Genomic DNA, 16640 nt, shown 5'->3' on the forward strand with positions numbered 1-16640 from the left:
TAGTAGTAGTAGTAGTAGTAGTAGTAATAATAATAATAATAATAGTAGTAGTAGTAGTAGTAGAAATAAAGAAGAAGGAGTTGATCAGAATTTTGAGATGAAAAATTAACGTAAAGATTAAATAATGATAACAAACAATGTCAAGGTTAGAGGATCCACTAATGGTATGTCAAACAAGTATAGTATAAACTCTTATTATTCAATTGGAAACCACACACAAAGGAGGTTCCAATCAGATTATAGATTGTTAACATGATTACATTAGCCATCTTATTCAATTAATGCTAATACTCGTAAATCTCGTCAAGCATTCATGATTATAACTTATGTTAACAACAAATCAAGTTCCTTTCATAGCTCAAGTGTCGGTTATACCATACAGTATGGGCTATGAAAGTGCCAAGCATTTGTTGTACCAAGTGTTATACAACATAAATCAAGATTAATCATTTAACAAGCAAAGTATTAAAGAGTAAACAAGATAACAAATATAAAACATGTTAGTATCAAACATTAAAGTCCATATTAAGTTTACATTATACTTATTCTTACACCATTAGTGTAACCTTTTCACCTTGACATAACTAACTTAGCTAGACATAATGAAAGAAAGCAAAATAGATAAACAAAATAAGAACATAAAAGTTAACTAAGTAAAGGAAAGGAAATGAAAGGCATAAACTTAATATTAATGAAAACAAAGCATAAAAAATACAAAGAGAGAAAGGAAGAGCATGATCTTGATCTGAACACCAAGATGCCTAAATGCATGGCAAATGCCTCCTTTTATAGGCCAAAATTGAGAACTATTGATTTGATGACTAATTGATAAGTGGGTGGCCAACTTTTGACTTGGTGACAATCCTTATCTTCTCTTGTCTGCCCAAAACGTCATTGATAACGTCAAAACTGGAGCCAGTTGCAAACATGAAAGTTGTAGGCAATTGTCTCAGCTTTCTTGTGTAAAAAATTCAGCTCATTTGGACTTCTAGAACTCCAGATATGGCCAAAATACCGAACAGTGCTCGGGCTGGAAGACAGATTCGGGCTTCTTTGTTGTTGCTACAATTTGGAAATAACTTATTGTCACATTATCTTCCACTAAAGCTAAATTTGTTGCTGTAACAACTTGTGCTTGTCAAGTTATTTGGCTAGAAAAAATCTTCAAAGAGTTGCATTTCAAGGAGAATGGACCTATTAAGATTTATTGTGATAACAATTCAATAATAAAGTTTTCAAAAAATCCAATATTACATTGTCGAAGCAAATATATAAATGTTAAGTATCATTTCTGAAGAGATCTCACGAATGATGGAGTCATTAATCTTATTTAATGTCGAAGTAAAGACCAAATCTCCGATATGCTAACCAAACCTCTCAAGTTCTTGTATTTTAAAAGCTTAAAAAGCTATTCAATGTTTGCATTTCAAATGATTCAATTTGAGAGATAATGCTTTAAAATTTGACTTTTATTAAACTGAATGTTATGTTTGGAACACCAGTTTAGGGGAGGATTGCTTACGAAATTAGTAATTTCCATGTTTAGTTGTCCTAGTCTTTAGTGGTATAAGTAAGTTTGTTTTTGATTACCTAGACAATAAGAGTTTGTTTTGAACATTAAATAATATTTATTTTTATGTTTGCTTTCAGTTATGTATTAGCCTATAAATAGGCTGTTTGTTTATCAATAATAAATCAAAAACATTTTTTTTTTATCATTTGCCTCCTATTGTTATTGTGTAAAAACATCCTTTAGTATTTTATTTGTATCAGGAGTAAATGAAAAGCATATTTCTAGGGTCTTATTATTCAATACATGTATATATACTTCAAATATATATTATATGTGAATTTTGTGTTAAATAATAATAAACATTGAAAATTCGATACATAAAATATGATATTTCTACAATAAATAGCATGCAGATACAGTAAAACCTAATTAGATTAATAGATATTCCATATCTATATTTTTTACATGATAGCATATAAATATTATAAAAACTAGAGTACGTGAATACTCATCATTAATCCTAGCTAAAACTCAAAGTCTAAGTATTTTATTTTAATCATTAATCCTAGCTAAAACTCAAAGCCTAAGTATTTTATTTTAAATGATAATGAATGATAAATAATAAGTACTTTTTACATATTTTGTTAGCTAGAACATTATAAAAAATGACATTGGTTTGTTTTATAATTATTATTAAAATTGTAATTAATATTGCAGACTTTTGTTTTTTAGAACTATCTTGTAAATTATTTTGATATTAAAACATCATGTCTTTTTAAGTCGACGTCGATCACGTGACTATTGTCATAATTGAGCGCAACAAAAAAGTGCTGAAATAAGCAAATACATAAGTGTCGAATATTTCTTTTATTAATTATAGATATCTAAATTAGTTTATGTTTATTCTAATTAATTCCTCAAGATTTTAAAATTAGTAATAAGATAAATCTCTAATAATTTTTAGATTTATAACTTTAAACTAATAATTTTTAAAAAATAAATCAATTAAATTACATATATCCTTCAAGATTATAAATGTCTACTATTTGGTTTGCATAAATATGTGACATCGGATTTTTGTATGTATGAATCTCTCTAGTTTTACTTTTTTGGGTTTGCGGTTAAAATAAAAAAGTTGGTAAAATTTTATTTTTTTATATAAATTTAATATACTGGTATTAATAAAAAAATTTAATACATTTTATAAAATGACAGTAACGTAATCTTAAACACCCCCAGCAGAAACTCTGGAATCTAGCTCACTTTTGTTCGCTGGAGACGGCCATTGTAAGTTTGAAGGAGAAGGGCTGTCTGAAACAACTCAAAATTCCTGCTAATTAATGTGTACATGCATTTCACTATAAATAAAAAAAACTATACGACCACAGTGGGAGTCGAACCCACGACCTTTTGATCCGAAGTCAAACGCGCTAATCCACTGCGCTATGCGGTCTTGGCTGGCTTGTTCCTCAAGAATTATGATTTATAGGTTTTTCAAGAATTCAAAACAATATCATTAGCCAGAAATGCAATCTAACTAGCCTTATCATTGCAACAGCAAGTCATGATAAAAAATTAGACGAGGAAATATAGCTTGATTTTATGTTCTACTATTCCTAACTGTCAAACTAGAAAGGTGATGATTTATGGCACTGCTTTGATTCAGAGTTTACGTTATTCATTTTGGATGTATATTTTTTAAAAAAATATTATCATTAATTTTATCAGTAATTATTTAAAAATATATTTTTTAAAAATTATAAAATAATTAAATTGAAATAAATCAACACTTTATAATATATACTTAAAATACTTAAAAAAATCAACTCAAATAAATTTGCAACAAATAAACAAAATGAAAAAATAAATTCAACTAAAAAAATTTATATAAAAAAATAAAATTGTGGTTGCTAAAAAATTAAAAATTATATAAATAAATTAATTAAAAATAGATCTCATATGAAAAAAAAATATCACAACAACATTCATATAATTATTAAGAAAAAAACAAAAAAACAATAAATATAGTGAAAAAAATCATGAAAAAGAAGAAAACAAATCTTACATTAATGCAGTAACAAGTGAAACTAAGGAGGGAGTAAAAATTTTGTAAAGCATATTAATTAAAAAAAAAAAGAGGATAAAAAAAAAAAACATTCCTGAGCATGAAGGAAAAGAGAAGGAGATGAGGAGAGAAGAGAATAGAAAGAAATAGATATTGATGTTTTTTACTTATAGGAAAAAAGAAGAAGAAGAAGAAATGAGTTCGTCTCTTGTAATTCAAACTTTTTATTGGGACACGTTAGCGATGGTTTTTCTGACAGATAATTAAATATTAATATTTTTTAATTATTTCATTAGTAATTTCGTTTGTAATATTAAATTTCAATTTTTAATTTCATAAATTTTTTTTAGAAACTGTCAATGATAACCGATGATTTTTCAATCCGTTAGTGATTTTATCTGTAATATTTAAATAAAAATTTTAAATTAACTAAATATTTTTATAAAACTACCAAATAACACCAACAACTTTTCAATCTGTCAGTGATTTTATTTATAAAGAACAACAATTAACAGTGCAATTGAAAAATAAACAATTCTGAAGCTCTCTAGAAAATCTTGATATAATTTTTGATCGGTAATTCCATTTTGTAATTGGTATGATGAACAATGTTCATAGTTTACCAACAATTTTACCAATGGAATTTACTGACGGAATTTATTTTGTCAGAAATTTCATTTCTAAAAATGACATGTCATTATTTTTTTTGCTTTGTTTTATTTATTTTTCCATTGTAATTCATTCAGTATATACCAAAGGAATATTTCCATCGGTAAATTTTCAAGGTATTTCTGTTTATATTTATCGATTTTGTGGCAGTGTATATTATTTTCTTCATAAAAAGAAGCAGTTATTTTTCTAAGCTAAGGGTGTGTAAAGAACACCTAAAACTATTATATAGATATTTATCATAAGATATATACAATTAATTGACCCGCATGAGAATTTTATATGGAAAGATTATATATGTTTATGAGAAGGCTCATATGATGGTTGTGTAGATGATCCTTAGACTTGAGATCACTAAATTATTTTATATAGAGAATGTTATACTATAATCTTATTACATGCTATCTTAATCAAAGTAATGAAAAAGTAGATATTGAGTGTAACATGAATTATATGAAAGTATTTGCGTAATAAAGAGAGGATTCATCATTTTAGTTAAATTAGAAAAAATATTTCATATGTTTTTAGATAGTATTGACTTGAAAATTCTTGGCCAATATGAAATAAGATTTGAAAAAAGTTTCAAGTTTTATTCAAACGATCAATAACTATTATATAGAGAATAACCATGATTTAACATGATAGACATCCTTCTTGATTTAATGTTAAATCATAACATTATTGATAAAAAAATATTAATTAAACTGAAAAATCGATCATCGAAAAATTAAGTCAAACCACTAATAACGTTTTTAATATTTAAGGGATTAAAATATATTGTTAAATAATATATCTGATCTTCAAATATAAATTAATCAACTGTTGAATTGATAATAAATTAAATTATTTAATTCTATTCAATTAGAATTATAGTTTATATTTAAGATAATATATTAGGAATCTAAAAGGTCACACATATTAAGAATTATTAATAAGAAATTAAACTAAAATGATTTAATTAAATATGACTTGATTAAAATATATTTTAGAAATTAAGAACTAAAATATAAGTAATATATGACTTGTATTTCTAAACTTAAAAGAATCAAATAAGGACTTGATTAATTAAATTTATAAAACTATTCTAAAACAATATATGAATATTATTTAAGGAGAAAATACATATTTTTCTATTTATAAAGTTTTTAAAATTCTTAATAAATATAAAGTTAAGCCTATTATTTAATAAGTGAAAAAATAATAATTGTCTATTATATAGAAAAACTATATGAACACAAAATTAGAGCAAATATTCCGGATATAACAATCACTTTCTTCCAAGTAAAAATTTAGGAGATTTCTTATGAGTGGTTCTTGTGACTTATTATTAGAAGCCGAAATATTGGATAACTTGAAATTTATAATAACCTAGCTTTTTTTTAAAAATGTTCAAAGCTAAAAAATATAAGATTTTCATTTAATAAATTTTTAATTACTTTTAGATTTATCTAATATCCTAATTTTATTTGATAGTTTGCTGCGTGTGTGTATGATAGTTAGTTACCAAAATTTGAATGTTCTCATCTTCTCAAATCTGGAATATAAGACAAGTTCAAACACTGATCTAAGACATCAGCGATGGTGTTGCCTCTGATCCTCTCCTAAGGTGGAAATTCGCTGCTTACTCATACTCAGTGAGGGGAAACAACTAAATTAGAATTGACATATGAAAGTCATTTGAAAGAAATGAATAGACAGAAGTTAGAATTAAATGCACACTTAGAACAAACATTGGTAAATCTTTTAATACTTCTGAACCAGATCATCATTAAAAGAAGACCAAACAAAACAACTGTTCAGTTCTTATCTTTTGAAATGTGTGGTCAGTAGCACAGTGAATGGTATCGTAATAAATGCATTCTGAAGAAACCATGCATCACGAACTGAATTTGCGTTTCAAATCCATTTCTCATCAGGAAATAGTCAGTAGACAGAGTACATATCAACTGATGATCTGCCTTGTTTATTTTAATGGAGTGGTTTTTGAACTCAAATCTTGCTGCATAAAGCTCAAGGCTTCACGAATTGCTTGACTTTGGAACTCGTCAAAACTTCAGGTTCCCCAGGCTCAGAGGAAGTCGGAATCTATAGTCGGGGTAACTTGCACCAGGAGTTGAATGTGAGAAATCTACATTAAAATCCACATTCTTCTACGACTTCAGGAACCAAAAATCATAGCGAGTCAAGTTCTAGCCTAGCAATAAAAAAAACTTGTTTTTTTTCTATGTATATGAGTTTGAATCTTGCTATGCATACCTGTTATTTCTACGGTGCTTTACCTGTTTATTGAATTTACAGAATGTTTAGTGTATTATAGAAATTAATCATAGTACGTGTAAATTGATCCGAAAACCTATATAAATTAAAAAAAAAAGCAGGCAACCGGGGGAGTGGTCAGAGCATGCATGCTCTAGCTTTGATTTTCAAATCCCTATACGTGAAAAAATCAACTATACCAAATTGTTGGACCAGGTGGAAGATAGAGACATCCAAGCTATGACTAAAACCATAGCGAAAATATAAATTATAAATATTTTTTCTTCAGACCAGGTCTTTGTAATTTTTCTTACATTAACTTAGTCAACAAAATCGAGATAGTATTGAGAAACTTGACTCATGAAGTATATCATCAAAAGGCATGTTTGTTTTTTTTATAAAAAAAATTTGAAAAATTATTTTTTATATTTTTTTTATATTTATTTGATATTAAAAAAGTTAGTTATTAAAAAAAACTTTGGGAAGAAAATATTTTCTGAAAGTTTTGAAAAATTTAGAATTATTATATTATTTCCTGATTATATCAAATTTAGTTCTTGAACTTTTGATTGTTATATATATTTTGTTTTGAATATTTATTATTCAATTTCATCTCTTAAAAATTAATTCTTATATTAACTTTAATTCTCATTTTTATTATTGTTATTTTTTTTTCTTATTGAAATATTTTATCTATTAAATTTGATCCTTATTTTTTGATAGTTACTTATTTTATTTTAAATAATTTATGAAATGTTAATATTATTATTTTAATTTTTTTATCTTTAATTTTTTTTATTTTATAGATTTGATCTTTATTATTTTTATTATTATTTATTTTATCTGAGATAATTTATAAACTTAAATTTTTTTCAATTTCATTCTCATTCAACTTTTTAATTTGTGAGATTTGCTTCTCATTATTTTAATAAACTTAAAAAAATAAAATATTAATAAATTATTTTTCAGCTCATTTTATATGACATAATTAAAGAAAAAAAATTTAACTTATTTTTCACTATACTACTAAATATCAAAAACTAATTTATTTTTTCAAAATTTATTTTTTTTTAAAAAATTTTTTTTAAAATACTTTTCAGCAATCAAAATGATAAAAAAAAATTAAAAATCATAATTTAGAAATCTTCAAGGAGGATTGTAATTTCATATTTCTTCTAGAGGTTATATAATTTACTCGTCAGAAAAAATGAAAAAGGAACAAGTCAACTTTATTGATGGTCCCGTGACTTCGTATGATGAGCTTCTTCGAAGCAGGTGAGCCGTAACAATGATGTGCTATTTCTTGCCTATGTTCATCAATGCTGTGTGTATATATAAGCCCCTCTCTAGATATCATCAACACCCTGACAAACACTTTACGCTTTCCTTCCTAAGAATTTGGCTTTCTTTGATTCAAATCACAAGCTTTTCAGGAATTCTACAACCAGTGAACCACCATGGAGATGTCACCATTAACACAAGTCATAACAAAGAAAACAAGGTCAAAGAAAACCAGAAGAGCGTGGAAGTTGAAGCTTAATATCACATGGCAGGCTATCAAGAAGGCAGTCAATGGCCACATCAAGAAACGTCCCTCTGGTCTGCCATCCCATAAAGATAACAAATCCACTAACCGAATCCATCAAGAGTCAGATGTAAAGCCCCTTAAAGATAACAAATCAAAGAAAAAGGCCTGCCATCCCAACAAAACACTTTCTCATCTCTTCCATGTGCCGTATACAGCATTGGATTTTGTAGACCTAGGAGATCACATGACACCTACAATGTCTCCCAAGCAGAATATATCAGCAATGTGGCAAGAAATCCATGGCTCAAGTAATTGGGACAACCTTCTTGACCCTCTCCACCCGAATCTTCGACGAGAAATTCTCAAATATGGAGAATTTGCTGAAGCCACTTATGATGCCTTCGACTTTGATCCTTTATCGGAGTATTGTGGGAGTTGTAGGTACAACCGACATAAGATTTTCGAAACGTCAGGCCTCACCAAGCATGGTTACAAGGTGAAAAGGTACATTTATGCCTTGTCCCATGTCGATGTGCCTCAATGGTTAAAGAGGTCACACGCTATGTGGAGCAAAGATTCCAATTGGATGGGTTATGTTGCTGTAAGCAGGAAAGAAGAGTCGCATAGAATCGGCCGTAGAGACATAATGGTCGCATGGCGGGGCACCATCTCACCATCAGAGTGGTTTTCAGACCTCAGGACAGGTCTAGAGCTTATTGACAACACAAATGTGAAGGTTCAAGAAGGGTTCCTCGGCATTTACAAATCCAAGGATGAGTCCACCAGGTATAACAAGTTAAGTGCCTCTGAGCAAGTTATGCAAGAAGTGGTAAGACTGGTGAATTTTTATAGAGGAAAGGGTGAAGAGGTCAGCTTGACGGTTACAGGCCATAGCTTAGGAGGAGCATTAGCACTCCTAAATGCTTATGAGGCAAAGACTGTCATTCCGGATCTGTTTGTTAGCGTCATTTCTTTTGGCGCACCAAGGGTCGGAAACATCGCCTTCAAGGAGAAGCTCAACGAGCTAGGAGTCAGGAGCCTACGCGTTGTTGTTAAGCAAGATATAGTCCCGAAACTGCCTGGCCTGTTGAACAGGATGCTTAACAAGTTTCATGGATTAACTGGAAAGTTGAACTGGGTTTATAGGCATGTAGGGACTCAGTTGAAGCTTGATGCGTTTACATCACCATACTTGAAGCATGAATCTGACTTGTCAGGGTGTCATAATCTGGAGCTATATCTTCACCTGATAGATGGGTTTTTGAGCAGAACATCAAAGCATAGATGGAATGCTAGGAGAGACCTGGCATTGGTGAACAAGGGTAGTGACATGCTGATAGAGGATCTAAGAATACCAGAGTTTTGGTACGACTTTCCATACAAGGGACTCGTGCTGAACAAATATGGTAGATGGGTTAAACCTGGCCGACAGTCCGAAGACATCCCTTCTCCACTTGGTGTCGAAACACCACCGAAACATGGTCGCCCTCGCCCATTTTAGATTTCGCACTGTCCAAAATCACAGGTCCAATTCTTCTGTTCATATGTATAAAGGCGTCAAATTTATTTATTTATTTTTAACTCGTCTCGAAGAAGTTGTAACTGCTTTGATTTATTTTTTACACTTGAATTTTTTTCTACTGGAAACGTCGTGTTGTCATTATTCTCTCTTGTACTCGTTAATCACGAGTTGGAATTTGGCTGAGCATTATTGGCTGCGTTTCTCCGCTTCTAATCTTTTACGGCTAGGAGTCAGGAGCCTACGCGTTGTTGTTAAGCAAGATATAGTCCCGAAACTGCCTGGCCTGTTGAACAGGATGCTTAACAAGTTTCATGGATTAACTGGAAAGTTGAACTGGGTTTATAGGCATGTAGGGACTCAGTTGAAGCTTGATGCGTTTACATCACCATACTTGAAGCATGAATCTGACTTGTCAGGGTGTCATAATCTGGAGCTATATCTTCACCTGATAGATGGGTTTTTGAGCAGCACATCAAAGCATAGATGGAATGCTAGGAGAGACCTGGCATTGGTGAACAAGGGTAGTGACATGCTGATAGAGGATCTAAGAATACCAGAGTTTTGGTACGACTTTCCATACAAGGGACTCGTGCTGAACAAATATGGTAGATGGGTTAAACCTGGCCGACAGTCCGAAGACATCCCTTCTCCACTTGGTGTCGAAACACCACCGAAACATGGTCGCTCTCGCCCATTTTAGATTTCGCACTGACCAAAATCACAGGTCCAATTCTTCTGTTCATATGTATAAAGGCGTCAAATTTATTTATTCATTTTTAAATCGTCTCGAAGAAGTTGTAACTGCTTTGATTTATTTTTTACTCTTGAATTTTTTTCTACTGGAAACGTCGTGTTGTCATTATTCTCTCTTGTACTCGTTAATCACGAGTTGGAATTTGGCTGAGCATTATTGGCTGCGTTTCTCCGCTTCTAATCTTTTACGTCTCTCGACACAAAAAGAAATCAACATCTCTTCGATATTCAAATAAAATGGAAAGGCACTATAATAATTCACTGTGCTTATAACAATTCATAGTGTTTTTCCAGGAGAATTACAATGTTCTGTGAGGAGAATTTTAGTGCTTTCCCTGCATTTTTTAGCTTTTATATTAAAATGGTAAGTTCCGAGTTTATTTGCCATTGATTTACAAAAGGCTTGAACTGAAGCCAAAGCAGAAGCTGAACAATCCGAATGCCATCCAAGCTCTTTTCGGCCTAAGTTGTAGGCTTATGCAGATATCACTTTGATTCAATAAAAGATACAAGTTCTTCATGTTTTACCTACAAAATTCAGAAATTCAATTAGAATTTCAGTGAGCTTATCCTCACGGGCTGTTTGAGGGTGATTATGATTATTTATCAAAATATTTTTTGTGTTAAAATATATTAAAATAATATTTTTTTATTTTTAAAAATTATTTTTAAGACCGGTACATCAAAACAATCCAAAACATATAAAAAAATTAATTTTAATAAAAATAATAAATTTTTTTAAAATGTGAATATAACTATATTTCTAAAGGCTCACGAAAGGTCCACGTTATGTTTTTTTTGCACTAGCTAACACCAACTCTTGAATCTTCAAACATTATAACGCCCCCCTTATTTGTTGGCCACTTGGCCTGCCATTCGTCCACATTTAGCAGCACAGACAATGAACGCCTAGCTTAATAAACCTGCTAGAGTAGAAATATCTTCCGTATTTTTACTTCAGTGGATAACAGATGTTCTGCACATGGAAGAAAGACTAGGGAAAGAGCAAGGCAAGCAACAACATATATATAAGCGTAGTATACTAACACAAGTTTCCACTATATTTCAATGATATAGATTCGAGATAGTGTTGTTGCTGTCAGGAAAATGAATAGCATTTTTTTTTGAGTCTTTGACATTCACAGCATGTCAAGGTGGATCATCAACTGTAGTCGATATCTTGGCCTTGATGATGATACAAACAAAAACAACAGAAAGAGACAGAGAAGAAGAGAAAGAAAAGAAGAGAAAAACTATGCCTTGATGACGATAAGAAGAGAAAGAAAAGAAGAGAAAAACTAGCAAATTTTTTCACAAAATAATAGCTTTACCCAAGTTTTTACCTCTACTCAGATTCATCACATCCAGGTGAGTTTGTGCGACCAGAAAATGGTGATAGACATGCGAAAATCCAAGTTTTTACCTCTGTGATACTTGTGACGAATGTCTGAAAAATTACAGTAACAAGGTGAAAGACCAATCTTCTCATAGCTGATTCTTCAATTGCTTGTTCTCGTATGATTGTACATACCACTTGCTGCATATATTCGGGTAATTACCAAATAGATTGTTGACTGCCAAACCATTACATCATTTAAAGTTTCAACCATGTCTCCCTGCAACTTTCTCCCCGTCAGTTAATCGAGCCCATCCATAATTTCAATACTCTATCTTTACCACCAGAGGCTACTTTCTCACCATCTGGACTCCAATCAACAGCAAATACCTTACCACAAAGAATCAGGACTGAAATATCAGTGTCATCATGTCAAAATAGATATGCATCAAAGGGTCCAATTTCTAGAGTAGAATATAACTCATCTGCATGGCCAGGAAGATCTTGCTTCAATTTCTGTGTTCGTACATCCCAAATCTGAAAAATAAAGTAAATTATCAAGTCAGAGGAATAGAGAGAAGGGTAGGCAACCAAAGAAAGCACACTTGCAGAATAACACACTTTGGCACAAATCACGCGCATTGTTCATGAGAACTGCATTTCCCTAATTTACTGAAGATCAGTTAATGATTAAAGAATAACCACACTCACCAAAGGCGATTCACTATGAGAGGAACCGAAAGAAGAAACTTTAAAAATGGAGATCTCTGTACAATATTGTCGTTAGAAATGAGAACCTAGGCATGCATCACATATGAGCCCACTAAATAACCCAGCAGTGCTTTCGAAACCCCAATCACCAAAAGAAAAGGTTTACAGTTAGTAGAAATACCTTCAGTGTAGAGTCCTTGCTCCCACTTAAAAGAAGCTTGCTGTCTGCAGACCAGCTGGCGGGGAATCATGCAATTATAATGAGAACCACTGTAAAAAATAAGAGTATGGGTGGTCCAAAGTGATTGAAACAAATCAAACCTGATCTGATAAACAGGTCCATCATGGCCTCGAAAAGCAGCAACACATTTTCCAGTGATGCCATTCCAAAGCTTCACAGACTGTCAAATGATGCACTAGCCACCCAATGCCCATCAGGTGAGAAGTATACATGATTTACAAGCTGCATCAACCAAAGAGTAGTTCAATATTTCAGCTCAAAAAATAACACTTGACCGGCAGAATTTGCAAGATTCACAGAAATGTTAAAAATTAGCTCTTAACATTGCACTCCCAAAAAACAAGGATCAAGAACAAGGATGGCAAGCAAAACAGAAAATCATTCATATCTCTTGTACCTGTTCATGGCCTGTCATACGAGCTTTAGGGTGTTTGCTGACAGCTGGTTCCCAGAGGAACATGGTGAAATCATCAGAACCTGAAACTAGTCTTTCAGGAGCACCGCCCTTCATTTTATTGTACCTTACCAGAGCAACCTATAACATTTATAAATAGGTCGGAATAATCAGTTCCATATAGACAGAATCCTAATCACTCTTTAGTAAAAAAGCACAATGTAACACAGAAAACTTTAAATGCTCGAAATTGATGCTTTTTTTTTTTCATTTTGCTGCAGTTTTCTGGAAATCATGGAACATCCTAAATTTGCAGCTCTAGCTCAATTATAACATTCCATTGAGCAAAACAAAGGGGAAAAATAAAACAAGTGTCTTGCATTTCTCATGTTAAATTGCCTAGAACTAGGAGCAGATAAATTAAGCAAACAGCAGGATAAATCCCCTCTCCCATAAACTCAAATGTTTTCCTTGACAGACAGATGGTAAAATATTCTATATATGCTTCAGCAATAGAATATTTTTAAATTTGAGTATATGATATCAGATAAAAAAAGAAAAAGGTTACAGGTATATGTTGGGATTGAAGACCAGGCCCAAAAGAGTCTCCCAAAAAAGAAACCTCAGCCTTTTTTCTCCCATTCATATTCAGATGGTCGTATCCCTCTATGAGTAAATGAGTAAGAGCCCAGCTTCAAGGTACAAATCAACAGAGTTCCAGAACTACGCAAAGATCCATTGACCATTCAACTACTGCATACATAGTACTTGAATATTCCAGAACTACGCAAAGATCATTGACCATTCAACTACTGCATACATAGTACTTGGATATTCCAGAACTACACAAAGATCATTGACCAGTCAACTACTGCATACATAGTACTTGAATATTTACAACCAACAGCTACCACAAGGGAGAACACTTGTTAACTGATGACGATTTAAAAATCTGAAATTACATTACAAAAGCCATGCTCATATCCCTCGAATATTATGCTAATTCATAGATGATAAATGTCTAGAGCCATCTTCATCACAATGCAACAACTGAAGCAAATAGTAACTTTACCTTCTTCATTTCCTCTGGAAAAGAATATGTTTTTCCTCTATGATCAAAAGCTCCTGTGCGAAGAACATATTCAGTGCTCAATGCAAGAGAGTTAACCCAATGCCCGTGACCCTAAAACAAGAACCATATGCCCAAGGGGGAGGTCATTAAGAGAGGAAAAACAGTTACAAACCAACAATTGAAGTTTGAGATTGTCAATTGGAAACCTAAAATCTACTTGGTAAATATAGCAAGGAATATTATTTTCCACAGAAAACAAGCAAAACTCTACAATATAAATGTGGTAAGAAAAAACAGTGCTAAAATCACTGTCAAATAAACAAAATATGTGCATACAATTACCTTTAATTCACGAATCAACTTCCCTTGTGAAGTTTCCCACACTTTAATGGTACAATCCTGGGAGCTGCACCATTGAGATGAAGACAGGTGAAATATAGAGCTAATGCAAGAGCAATGGATATGAACCCCAGTTTCACAGCATTTGATTTTCTGAGACCAGATATCTAGCTGGACCATTGAGATGAAGACAGGTGAAATATATAGCTAATGCAAGAGCAATGGATATGAACCGCAGTTTGACAGCATTTGATTTTCTGAGACCAGATATCAGTCAAAAGAGTAATCTGTGATGGTAAGAAAAGTGTAAAGGCCGATAGTGCCAGCTAATCTTCGAGAAAGGATCCCCATCCACCATCCACTTCTTGTTTATGGAAGGAAAGAAATTCAGTCAATTTTGTTATGGACTGTGGAATCTTCTAATTTTTAAAAGTAAATTAAACACAATTCTCTAGTGATTGGATTTATCTCACTTGTTTATATGATCAGCTTCCAGTAGGTTCTGGACAATAGTTGGGACAAAGTCATCTACATCCAGTAGTTTAAGTGTCAATTTATTCCAGTCCTCTGTTCTCTCAGGTACTGATCAGCTATAATGTAAACCAGGATTCTTGGGTGGATCAGCCGAAGACCTTCCCTTTGTAAATTTCAAGCTCTTAGATAAGAATAGGAATGGAGGTTGTCCGATGAATATTTCACACAATTGTGGAACAGAAAAGCACACGAACCCAGTATATATCACTCCATCCCCACCCCATTTCACACAAGTTATTGCAAGTGTGTGGCCACTGAGACAAATAATTGATTTCCTTAATGTTATGTCCCATATGCGTGCATCACCATCTTTGCTAGCACTAACAAAGCGACGACATGTAGCATTCAAGTGAACTGGTTCCCAAGAGATGCCAGTGATCCATTTTTTGTGGACCTGAGACAAGGTGAATTGCAAATATTAGTGACTAGACAAATTTTTGTTAGCACATCAATTGAACACCAGAAATTGCAGCATAATTGCAAAATCGTTACAAATTTAATAGGGAAATATCAAGCTGATTAGATGTTGTAGGCCCACAATTAACTTTGTCAAGAAGTCAAACTTAAAGTCGAAACAATTACTTTTAATAGTAAAAAAATACAAGAAAAAGAAAAGCCCAGCAGTTGTTTCGTAGTAACATTTTTCCAAGATTTCAAATGAAGTAATCTCTAACACCACAATAGGAAAAACTCTTGGCAAGTCAGGGGACAAAAGCATCATAATATATACTCAAGATTTCATTATTTTAGCCATGTATCTAATAAGTTAGATACATCCATCAGAAAAAGGTAAATTACCAAACTGATGAAGCAACTGGAAACAGAAACGAATAAAAGGAGCATGACCCTTCGGGTAAATATTGTAACTAAACTATAAGACCCACCCAAGAGAAGTACAATACAAGAGCATAGTATTTGAAACTGTAAGGTGAAATGACTTGCACCTAAATGTTTCAAGAGTATGTCAAAATTGACATTGACAAGCAACTCAAGTGGGATACGAACCACCAGCCATTCTAATAAATAGAGACTTTAGCACAAGCAGATTCCCTGATGGCTTTCCTGCCTGAGGATCCCAACACTGAAGCTCTCCAGCCTTGCTCTCACTCACAAGATGCTTACCATCTGGTGACCATGCAATACAAAGCATCTAATTCTTATGTCCTGCATCAAGAAGTTCATATATGATCAATGCAATAAGTATAAAGGTTGGTTCATTTTATTAAGATAATCAATCTGAGATATCATGTATCATCAACATGAACAACAAATAACTTACTCTGACCGCTCAGAAAAATAAATAAATATGAAAGTGTTTCCAGAAAGAAACAAATTTGAATTTGTCACGGCACTGTCTTTTTTTGTATTCTTAAGCAGCAACTTCAACTACTAAGCGCAAGCAGGATGAAAAAGAGAGATGGCTTAGATTATCAACCTGTACATGTAAACATCGGTGTCTGGGTGTTCAGATCCCATAGACGAACAGTGGTGTCCCCAGAGCCACTGGCCAACTGTCGCCCATCCAGACTAAAGGCAACTGAAAGTACAGCTTCTGCATGACCTGGAGTGACATAAAAAGAAAAGGCAGAACATGTAAGAAAAACAATTTAACACTACTAACCTGGGGTGCTGGTAATTCGACCAAACAAAACGATGAAAACAGATCATATATATAGTGGGGGGGGGGGGGGGGGGGGGGGGGGAGGG

The 16640-nt window shown here is 32.4% G+C and overlaps 2 protein-coding genes, 1 non-coding gene and 1 pseudogene across 4 annotated transcripts; 1 reads left to right on the plus strand and 3 right to left on the minus strand.

Annotated features, from left to right (window-relative positions):
- Positions 1–2892: 2892 nt before the first annotated feature.
- On the minus strand, positions 2893–2966 carry TRNAR-UCG (transfer RNA arginine (anticodon UCG)). Its single transcript has one exon. It is a non-coding gene; the product is annotated as a tRNA-Arg (tRNA).
- Positions 2967–7844: 4878 nt separating this feature from the next.
- Positions 7845–9687, plus strand: LOC105141727 (phospholipase A1-Igamma1, chloroplastic-like). The gene has a single exon (XM_011049058.1). It carries the CDS (start codon positions 7961–7963, stop codon positions 9530–9532), a length of 1572 nt encoding a protein of 523 aa, XP_011047360.1. The 5' UTR covers positions 7845–7960; the 3' UTR covers positions 9533–9687.
- A 1933-nt stretch (positions 9688–11620) lies between these two features.
- LOC105141729 (notchless protein homolog) lies at positions 11621–14701 on the minus strand (annotated as a pseudogene).
- On the minus strand, positions 14574–16593 carry LOC105141728 (notchless protein homolog). 2 transcript variants are annotated; one of them, XM_011049059.1, is made up of 3 exons: positions 16369–16593; positions 15970–16058; positions 14574–15327 (listed from the first exon to the last, which is right to left on the minus strand). In XM_011049059.1, exons 1-3 carry the CDS (start codon positions 16382–16384, stop codon positions 14986–14988), a joined length of 447 nt encoding a protein of 148 aa, XP_011047361.1. In that variant the 5' UTR covers positions 16385–16593; the 3' UTR covers positions 14574–14985. The 2 variants fall into 2 exon arrangements, 1 of the variants encoding a protein (XP_011047361.1); XR_845442.1 differs by lacking the exon at positions 14574–15327 and having other exon boundaries at positions 15973–16097.
- Between the last annotated feature and the right edge of the window lie 47 nt (positions 16594–16640).

Source organism: Populus euphratica, unplaced genomic scaffold (genome assembly GCF_000495115.2).
Source record: "Populus euphratica unplaced genomic scaffold, PopEup_1.0 scaffold127.1, whole genome shotgun sequence".
Taxonomy (NCBI): Eukaryota; Viridiplantae; Streptophyta; class Magnoliopsida; order Malpighiales; family Salicaceae; genus Populus; species Populus euphratica.